This window comes from Saccoglossus kowalevskii, chromosome 18 (assembly GCF_978046115.1).
Source record: "Saccoglossus kowalevskii chromosome 18, keSacKowa6.1, whole genome shotgun sequence".
Taxonomy (NCBI): domain Eukaryota; kingdom Metazoa; phylum Hemichordata; class Enteropneusta; family Harrimaniidae; genus Saccoglossus; species Saccoglossus kowalevskii.
The window spans coordinates 8,294,560-8,306,057 of NC_140658.1; the positions used below are offsets into that span (position 1 = coordinate 8,294,560).

At 35.4% G+C, this 11,498-nt stretch overlaps 1 protein-coding gene across 1 annotated transcript in view; it reads right to left on the reverse strand.

The window, feature by feature from the left end:
* The window catches only part of LOC100368777 (potassium voltage-gated channel subfamily B member 2-like), a 69,877-nt gene extending 60,164 nt beyond the window's left edge, over positions 1 to 9,713 (reverse strand). The window contains exon 1 of the mRNA XM_078008196.2: positions 9,142 to 9,713. Coding sequence (XP_077864322.2) covers positions 9,142 to 9,702 — 561 coding nt within the window. The 5' untranslated portion in view covers positions 9,703 to 9,713. The remainder of the gene's footprint in view (positions 1 to 9,141) is intronic.
* Between the last annotated feature and the right edge of the window lie 1,785 nt (positions 9,714 to 11,498).

Below are 11,498 nucleotides of genomic sequence, written 5' to 3' on the forward strand. Positions count from 1 at the left end.
ATATCAAAGCTGCATGGCTGCTGATACAGAGTGATATAATTTAGAAGTTTTTTTTCTTTACAACAATTTTATATTTTCCTTGAGTACTGAAAATATTATGAAAGCAAAGGTCAAAAGTCAAAGCAGACTAGTATTTATGAAAGCTGTTTCAATTAAATCATGAATGTGAGTATGTACCATCCACTCTCCTCCTCCATAACTAAGTGATAATGCAGATATACCCCGTACTAATAACACTATCGCAAGATTGACCTATCGTTAAAATGCAAATACAAACGATAATACAGCCATACCCCCGCACTAATAACACTATCGCAAGATTGACCTATCGTTAATATGCAAATACAAACGATAATGCAGCCATACCCCCGTACTAATAACACTATTGCAACATTGACCTATCGTTAATATGCAAATACAAACGATAATGCAGATATACACCCCATACTAATAACACTATCGCGAGATTGACCTATCGTTAATATCCAAATACAAACGATAATGCAGATATACCCCGTACTAATAACACTATCGCAAGATTGACCTATCGTTAATATCCAAATACAAACGATAATGCAGCCATACCCCCGCACTAATAACACTATCGCAAGATTGACCTATCGTTAATATGCAAATACAAACGATAATGCAGCCATACCCCCGTACTAATAACACTATTGCAACATTGACCTATCGTTAATATGCAAATACAAACGATAATGCAGATATACACCCCATACTAATAACACTATCGTAAGATTGACCTATCGTTAATATCCAAATACAAACGATAATGCAGATATACCCCGTACTAATAACACTATCGCAAGATTGACCTATCGTTAATATGCAAATACAAACGATAATGCAGATAAACCCCGTTCTAATAACACTATCGCAAGATTGACCTATCCTTAATATGCAAATACAAACGATAATGCAGATACACATGTATACCCCATACTAATAACACTATCGCAACATTGACCTATCGTTAATATGCAAATACAAACGATAATGCAGCCATATCCCATACTAATAACACTACCCAAACATTGACCTATCGTTAATATGCAAATACAAACGAGAATGCAGATATACCCCATACTAATAACACTATCGCAACATTGACCTATCGTTAATATGCAAATACAAACGATAATGCAGATATACACCCCATACTAATAACACTATCGCAACATTGACCTATCGTTAATATCCAAATACAAACGATAATGCAGATATACCCCGTACTAATAACACTATCGCAACATTGACCTATCGTTAATATGCAAATACAAACGATAATGCAGATATACCCCGTTCTAATAACACTATCGCAAGATTGACCTATCATTAATATGCAAATACAAACGATAATGCAGATATACCCCATACTAATAACACTATCGCAACATTGACCTATCGTTAATATGCAAATACAAACGATAATGCAGCCATATCCCATACTAATAACACTACCCAAAGATTGACCTATCGTTAATATGCAAATACAAACGAGAATGCAGATATACCCCATACTAATAACACTATCGCAACATTGACCTATCGTTAATATGCAAATACAAATGATAATGCAGCCATACCCCATACTAATAACACTACCCAAAGATTGACCTATCGTTAATATGCAAATACAAACGATAATGCAGATATACCCCGTACTAATAACACTATCGCAACATTGACCTATCATTAATATTCAAATACAAACGATAATGCAGATATACCCCACTCTAATAACACTATCGCAACATTGACCTATCGTTAATATACAAATACAAACGATAATGCAGCCATATCCCATACTAATAACACTACCCAAAGATTGACCTATCGTTAATATGCAACTAAACGATAATGCAGATATACCCCGTTCTAATAACACTATCGCAAGATTGACCTATCATTAATATGCAAATATAAACGATAATGCAGATATACCTCGTTCTAATATCACTACCCAAAGATTGACCTATCGTTAATATGCAAATACAAATGAGAATGCAGATATACACCTCATACTAATAACACTATCGCAAGATTGACCTATCGTTAATATCCAAATACAAACGATAATGCAGATATACCCCGTACTAATAACACTATCGCAAGATTGACCTATCGTTAATATGCAAATACAAACGATAATGCAGATATACCCCGTTCTAACAACACTATCGCAAGATTGACCTATCATTAATATGCAAATACAAACGATAATGCAGATATACCCCATACTAATAACACTATCACAACATTGACCTATCGTTAATATGCAAATACAAACGATAATGCAGCCATACCCCATACTAATAACACTACCCAAAGATTGACCTATCGTTAATATGCAACTACAAACGATAATGCAGATATACCTCGTTCTAATAACACTATCGCAAGATTGACCTATCATTAATATGCAAATACAAACGATAATGCAAATATACCCCGTACTAATAACACTATCACAACATTGACCTATCGTTAATATGCAAATACAAACGATAATGCAGCCATACCCCATACTAATAACACTACCCAAAGATTGACCTATCATTAATATGCAAATACAAACGATAATGCAGCCATACCCCCGTACTAATAACACTACCCCATGATTGACCTATCGTTAATATGCAAATACAAACGATAATGCAGCCATACCCCCGTACTAATAACTCTACCCCAAGATTGAGCTATCGTTAATATGCAAATATAAACGATAATGCAGCCATATCCCGTACTACCGGTAATAACAATTTCCCAAGATTGACATATGCAATTATAATGCTGTATTGTAAAATACATTAAAATAGCTGCATAAAATTTCAGCGAATTTGACCTAATGCATGAATTAACAGAATCCTAATTTAGCTAAAGTGATAATATACTTTCTGATAAATCAGCGAAATTACAGATTAGCTAAATTAGCTAAAATAACATGCTAGCTGTTTTACAGCATATATGGACAGTTTTGCTTTTTGCATCAGTTTGTTTGTTAAATATAGCATTGGGAACCTCTCAGTATGAATAAATTTTAATAGTGAATATTGATTGTAATAATAGAACGTATACCAATGTTGTCATGGAACCCAGCCAGCTAAATATGGTTTTCAGCTCATTGTATGCAGCTTTTTACTTAATTTCTATAATGCGATTATATGTTGCCTTTTGGTTTGTTTTGAGTGTTCGGTTGTTGGGTGAGTATTCCAGCAACAACAACATACAGTTTTGCTACTGTTCAGATTACAGGTTAACCAATCATTGGATCAATGGAAACAAATTCATTGGTAGCCTGGTCAAATGTACTATACGGGCACTTAATAATACAGTACGTTTTGGAAGGCGATCCATGTGTACATGCAATATAGTACATTTTTGAGAGCAGTATATGAGTACACGTAATGTATTGCGTTTTTGAAGGCAGTATATGAGTACACGTAATGTAATGCGTTTTGGAGGGCAGTATATGAGTACACGTAATGTAATGCGTTTTTAAGGGCAGTATATGAGTACACGTAATGTAATGCGTTTTTAAGGGCAGTATATGAGTACACATAATGTAGTGCGTTTTGGAGGGCAGTACTGTAAAAGGGTTAATTATACACTGGGTTTTAATTTTGCTTGTTTCGCTGAATGGAAAATGCACTAAATTAAAACCCAGCAAATATGTAAAATTTAGCATAGAACACATTATCTAAATGATAAAGCCGTGAATTTAAAACCCACTGAATATGCCTGAAATGGTAAATCAGCGAAATTTAAACCCAGTGAAAATTAGCCATTTTACATTATATGGATACACGTAATGTAGTACGTTTTTGAGGGCAGTATATGAGTACACGTAATGTAGTGCATTTTGGAGGGCAGAATATGAGTACACGTAATGTAATGCATTTTTGAAGGCAGTATATGAGTACACATAATGTAGTGCATTTTGGAGGGCAATATATGAGTACACGTAATGTAGTATGTTTTTGAGGGCAGTATATGAGTACACATAATGTAGTGCGTTTTGGATGGGCAGTATATGAGTACACGTAATGTAGTGGCAGGTAATAATAATAATCATCTTTATTGTTATCGTATCCTCTATGGGACTTTGATTGAAGAATACAATAAAGGTATAGCAATGAAAAAAAAAATTAAATGAGATTAGAAATGAGAGTATAAAACAAAGGTATTAATAAAATATAATAAATGAAAGTAAATGTTTTAGTGTGTTTTGGAGGGCAGGATATGAGTACACATAATGTAATGCGTTTTGGAGGGCAGGATATGAGTACACATAATGTAATGCGTTTTGGAGGGCAGGATATGAGTACACATAATGTAATGCGTTTTGGAGGGCAGTATATGAGTACACATAATGTAATGCGTTTTGGAGGGCAGTATATGAGTACACGTAATGTAATGCGTTTTGGAGGGCAGTATATGAGTACACATAATGTAGTGCGTTTTGGAGGGCAGTATATGAGTACACATAATGTAATGCGTTTTGGAGGGCAGTATATGAGTACACATAATGTAATGCGTTTTGGAGGGCAGTATATGAGTACACATAATGTAGTGCGTTTTGGAGGGCAGTATATGAGTACACATAATGTAGTGCGTTTTGGAGGGCAGTATATGAGTACACATAATGTAATGCGTTTTGGAGGGCAGTATATGAGTACACATAATGTAGTGCATTTTGGAGGGCAGTATATGAGTACACATAATGTAGTGCATTTTGGAGGGCGGTATATGAGTACACATAATGTAGTGCATTTTGGAGGGCAGTATATGAGTACACATAATGTAGTGCATTTTGAAGGGCAGTATAGGAGTACATGTAATGTAGTGTGTTTTGGAGGGCAGTATATGAGTACACATAATGTAGTGCATTTTGGAGGGCGGTATATGAGTACACATAATGTAGTGCATTTTGGAGGGCAGTATATGAGTACACATAATGTAGTGCATTTTGGAGGGCAGTATAGGAGTACATGTAATGTAGTGCATTTTGGAGGGCGGTATATGAGTACACATAATGTAGTGCATTTTGGAGGGCAGTATATGAGTACACATAATGTAGTGCATTTTGGAGGGCAGTATAGGAGTACATGTAATGTAGTGCGTTTTGGAGGGCAGTATATGAGTACACATAATGTAGTGCATTTTGGAGGGCAGTATATGGGTATATACACGTAATGTAGTGCGTTTTGGAGGGCAGTATATGAGTACCGGGGTACATGTAATTTAGTGCGTTATGGAGGGCAGTATATGAGTACACGTAATGTAATGCGTTTTTGAGGGCAGTATATGAGTACACGTAATGTAGTACGTTTTTGAGGGCAGTATATGAGTACGCGTAATGTAATGCATTTTTGAAGGCAGTATATGAGTACATGTAATGTAATGCGTTTTGGAGGGCAGTATATGAGTACACATAATGTAGTGCATTTTTGAGAGCAGTATATGAGTACACGTAATGTAGTGCATTTTGGAGGGCAGTATATGAGTACACGTAATGTAGTGCATTTTGGAGGGCAGTATATGAGTACACGTAATGTAGTACGTTTTTGAGAGTAGTATATGAGTACACGTAATGTAGTACGTTTTGGAGGGCAGTATATGAGTACACATAATGTAGTGCATTTTGGAGGGCAGGTTATGGGTATATACACGTAATGTAGTGCGTTTTGGAGGGCAGTATATGAGTACCGGGGTACATGTAATTTAGTGCGTTATGGAGGGCAGTATATGAGTACACGTAATGTAGTACGTTTTTGAGGGCAGTATATGAATACACGTAATGTAGTGCGTTTTGGAGGGCAGTATATGAGTACACGTAATGTAGTACATTTTTGAGGGCAGTATATGAGTACGCGTAATGTAATGCATTTTTGAAGGCAGTATATGAATACACGTAATGAAATGCGTTTTTGAGGGCAGTATATGAGTACGCGTAATGTAGTACGTTTTTGAGGGCAGTATATGAGTACACATAATGTAGTGTGTTTTGGAGGGCAGTATATGAGTACACGTAATGTAGTGCGTTTTGGAGAGTGGTATTTGCAGAAGTACCATAGATATAATTGCAATAAATTTCAATAAATATTAAAGAATTCTGAGTAATGTACATATAAGCTGGTACCAGCTACATGTACATTGTATGGCTTTGTGGATATTTATAGGATTATTTATGATAAAACAACTTACAAGTACCGGTCTACTATTTTTAGGGTCACCATTAATTAAGATAATTATCCACATTAAAAATTATCTGGTTTCATTAGAGTATTATCGATTGATACATGATCAGTACTGTCAAATTTATTTTTTATTCAACAATGAGCTCCTAAAATGTTTTACACATTGCCTGTTGCCGTAAATTTTCAAATAATTTTTAAAAAGTTTTTATCAAGTTCTATAACAAATTGAAAATGATGTCAATTTGATCCAAAAACTAACAAGAAATTATAAAAAATATACATATAAATTATTTGAAAGTTGAAATTATAGCACTAAAAAGCGTTTAAAAAGCCTAGTAAAACTTTCAATACATTTTTCCCTCACCTGGAAAACTCACAAATACATTTGTGATGTCTCTTGCGAGAATAAAGCGGTTTAGAGTCCACGATTTATTATCAGTGAACAGTGGCTATGCTGAGATTGCAACTAGATTCTTTGAAACTAGTGCTCTGAAAACTGACATTTATTTTTATTGTACTGAAAGCCTGCAACCAATTATCATTCAGGTTTCATACATTTATAATTTTTGTAAAAATGTTGATCAACAACCAATGAACATCTAAATTCTGAAAATTTGATGCAGATTTGACAATTTCTACATGACCACAAACACGTTCGCTTTTTTTTTTCATGAATTTTTATAAATTTCAATTCAAACTGAAATGAAAAATGTCTATTGACCAATGAAAAGCCTTCATTAATGCCCATGTGACATAAAGCCATCAATGTAATTGATTCAGCTCACACGTTAGATTTAAAAAGTGTGGTCGTGTTAATAATATTTTTATTAATGTTGAAAAATACTACTATAAGGGGGTAGGAAATCAGAGAAAAATCTAATCTTCAATTAAAAGTACAATATCGTGAATACGGTTGGACCCACGCAAGCATAGACATTTGAACAAACAACCATTCAACCTTGATGTACTTATATATGTTTCTACAGAAGAATTGACACCAGATTGAATGTACATGGTCGCGATGACCACCACTTTTTACAGTTAAATCATACTATTAAAGAAATTTATTCACTATATTCTAAGAGGATTTGATCTTGTACATGAAAATTGTAAAGCGTTTAAATTTCGCGACTTCGGGATTTTATGACATTCGTGAAGACAAACTTATGTGAAAGTCACTAAAGCGGTGGCCCAGGACTCAAAAGAAATTTTGACTGTTCATATTTGTCTGTCGTCAAATTCCAATGCTTTACAGTAGGGGTTTTCAAACGAAAAATTTGAATGCTTTAAATTTTGGCATATTTAACTATCAGTTAAATACTGTAAAATACTTTATTTTCGCTTGGAATTAATTTTTGCTATTTTCGCTGAAGTAAAAAATAAAATCCAGTGAATAAACTTTTTTTCCTATATTTTACATTCAACTTGTCAAAAATCAGTGAAAGTAAATTCCACACAAAACACCCAAAATGTCTTTTCAGCTAATATTAATTCCAGCTGAAATAAAGTATTCTACAGTATGTGACACTAAAACCCAGGTGATAATAATTAAAGGCCTGCACAAAGCCCATGCAAAAATTTTGTGCAAACAAATAATTGTATTGAACATTCCATTGTTGGACCCAATTTGAACAAGACATGGGGCAACAGCCATCGCCTTTTAAACTTAATACAGTGAATATAATAACAGTATCCAAATATAGGTTTTATATTTCCATAAATTCACATCCTATTAATGAATAAATTGGGTTTATAATGTTAATAATTATATTCATAATTAGGAAGTAATGATCTATAATGAAGATGGACACCAAGTACAATATTGTGACGTATATACAATAGTTGTGTTTCCTGTGAGACATAATTAGGTATTTTTATGCTATACACTGATCACAGTAATTAAACAGGAACGACCAACGAAAAATACATCATTTTAGAATTATTAAATCCATTATCCAAACTTTAAGTTATAAATATTTCATTAAATGGTGTGATTGGGCGTGAAGAGATCATCACTGTAATAATACTTGCATTACCAAATATACATATATTAAACAAGAATCTTTTTACGTTTTTACTGGTTCATGAATAATCATATTTTACACTAAGAATTCTAAAATCAACTTTTAATTGTTATCTTTTAAACAAAAAAGGCATAATTTGACATTATTTTCAAAAATATTGATTAAAACATATGCTATGACCATTTGTTTCAAAATAATGATAAAGAGATATGAAAAAAATTATAGAAAATTACATTAAAATATGCAGATGTTGACACAACTATTTCAGCAAGAAAAATGATGGTGTTCGAAGGTTTAAATAAATGTGGGGATGTCTTTGCAGTGATCTGGATTCAAGAAGTAAGAAACTAATGAGAGAGGTTTATTTATATCACTGTAATTTATCAAAAAAAAAAAAAAACGATGGATGCACTCATAAGTGATGCAGAAATTCAGCTCAATCATTTGCTTCACTGTTTAAATATGGTCATTACTTATGTAAATTACTCCACAGGGGTCAAGTAAATGACCCCTGTAGTACGTCAGATGCAGAACCGACCATGGAAAATCGAGAACGGCACTTGAAACATCAGATTCTCATCTTTACCATGACATGAAATATTTCTATTGTTAAAACTGGTAAACAAATCAGCGTGGCAGGCATTGTTAAAATGACAATGACTTTCATCAGAGATTCGGGGCTCCCTAAGATGGGGATTTTTTTTGTCCCAGATTTAATTGATTTGAAGTCATGAATTTTAATTCAAGCGCAGTAAATAATGAAATAAAATGCATAAGACAGTCCTTGTTTCTTAAGCAGTTACGTGAATACACGTGTATGGGGCACAAAATAGGGGATGCGCCGAAACGCTCTACGCCTGTCTTCGTCTGTTTATTTTCCTATCTACTGCACTTACCCTTGCGGCCGAAGATGAATTCGGCTTTTCCATGAGACTCCATATTTTTCTTCTTTGATCAGAAAAACACCCCGTTCCAAAGTTTTCCTCTGCTCTCTGTTGTAGAGACTCATGTATCCGTCTCTCCTCCTCTGCCAGTTGTTCCTTCTTGGCGTGGTATTTATGCTGACAGCAGGTCTCTAAATAAAGTTCATCAATCCCCCAGAACTCGAGCTCGTCGCTAAATGAAACTGGGCACATTTCGTCTATCAAATGTAATTTCCCGGTTCGGTAAAAATTTAAAATTGATGTGAAAGATCCAGGGTGGCGATCGAAGAAGTATTCGTTGTCTGAGAGGACGTAATCGTCACATATTGCCATGATCATTTCGTGCGTTGTGCACTCTTTCAATCGACCGAGTCGAGATCGCGGAAGCCGTCCTAATGTTCGCCACAAGACTTCGTGTCGCACACCGCCGACGTTAATCATAACCCGCTTATTGACAGCCTTACTTCGCATGATCGTACACGGGTCCGGCGGTAGCGATGTCATCGATCGCGAACAGCGGTTGTTTGGCTGCATCGTGATGGAGGCGATCGCGCTGTCGTCGCGACCTCTCGCCCTGCTTTGCTGTTGTTCCCGTTGTGGCAGCGACGAATTAGAATGAGCTGGCTGTGCGTTAGGGCTTAGACTGAACAACTGTTCCAAATTTGATAGGGAGGGACTCAGTGCTGCTGTGAGGGCCGCCATGCTGTTATCGTAACAAACACGCGATGAAGATTATATTTTAAAGTTCAAAAATATGAATGCTTTTAAAGTTTAAAAAAACAAATCTTTGTGCAAAACGATCAAAACAATATTTCCCTTTTTAGTCTCTTTCCCCCTGCAATGTATGATCACGCCCTCGTCGGCAACGCCGTATTTCTGTGTTGATTTCTCGCGTATTCTGTGTGCGTTTGGCTTGTAAATGTCATCTTGTACTCTGTGTATATATCAGTTCAAATATAATTTACGTTTTCGCGCCTTTTCTTCATGAAAAGTCCACTAAAAACGTGAAATGTAATCGATAAAAGTTGATATAAATACATACATAAGCACCTTAATATCAATGCTCGAGATCCAACATTTTCAATCTATGTATCAGATAGTCGCCGTCGGTGTGTTTACGCCGAGTGTCAGCGCTGTCTTTCGAAGCCACACGGTCGCCTGGTGGGCATTTCACCTCCTTGTAATTGCGACTCTCAGATCCTTGAAAATGGCTGCCCCTTGCGTAGAACAACGGTGGGACAGCAAAGCAAAAATGTTTTTTAGCGACAAAACAACGATCTATATACACGGAGTGTGGAGTGTTAGATCTTAGATGGTTTCCACTAGCTTGTCGTCAAATGAATAATTTAAGGACAGTGGGAACATTTGCATATTATAAAGTGAGACTGTTATTTTGTTTTCTTTTATTCGCTGACTTGACAGCAACCCGTATGTTTTAGCGTCAGGATATTGTTATATATTTGTGGTTTAATACTACAGATGAATTTCGCAATTGTCCGTTCAGTTGGCGTTATATAACATACGCACAATAAATAGAAAACTAATCGTGAATGAATGAATGAATGAATGAATAAATAGATAAATAATACAGCACCGTCACTTTGACCAGTATTCAATTTCAATAACAATCATTGTTCATAGTTATTTCTTGTAAACAAATTTTGAAAAATTATATTAATATTAAAAAATTATTGACTAAATTTTAACAAATATTCAATTTCCAGTGTTGTGCGTCCACCGATTATTAACGCTAGATAAAACGACAATTTGGGTCAGAAAAACGGTCATTTTTAGGTACTAGTAGTGATTATAAAATAACAGCGGAACATTCACATCAGTTCCGATGGATGTGGCCTATTTCCTACAACACCATCGCTGTCGCTAGCTCTGTATTGTTTGAGGTTACCGACACGGTGACATGGCGTGGCTAGCAACTGATACTCCCTGACTAGTAGAAGACACAGAAATCGTTGTCCATTTCGTCCCACTTCTTCGTGTTTACAATTCATATGTATTCGGCTCCCCGGTGTTATTGATGTTGAATCAACGGACTTGGTAACGCCTTCCGAATTAAAAATCAGCGTCAGCAAAAAACATCGCAAATGAGAATTGACATCTTGGACGTGCCGTGCCGAACAAACAAGGAAGCTACACTGACATGATTACGTTCCCGCGATGTGACACTTCTATAAGATCCCTCGCAATAAAAACAAGCTGCTAGTATGCGCAAATGCAGGCACGGATCGCCTATATTTTTCCTACTGTGATATAAGTCTATTTCAAACCCTGGGCACGTGCGGGAGGTATGACGTCATTGTGTCATCAGCATC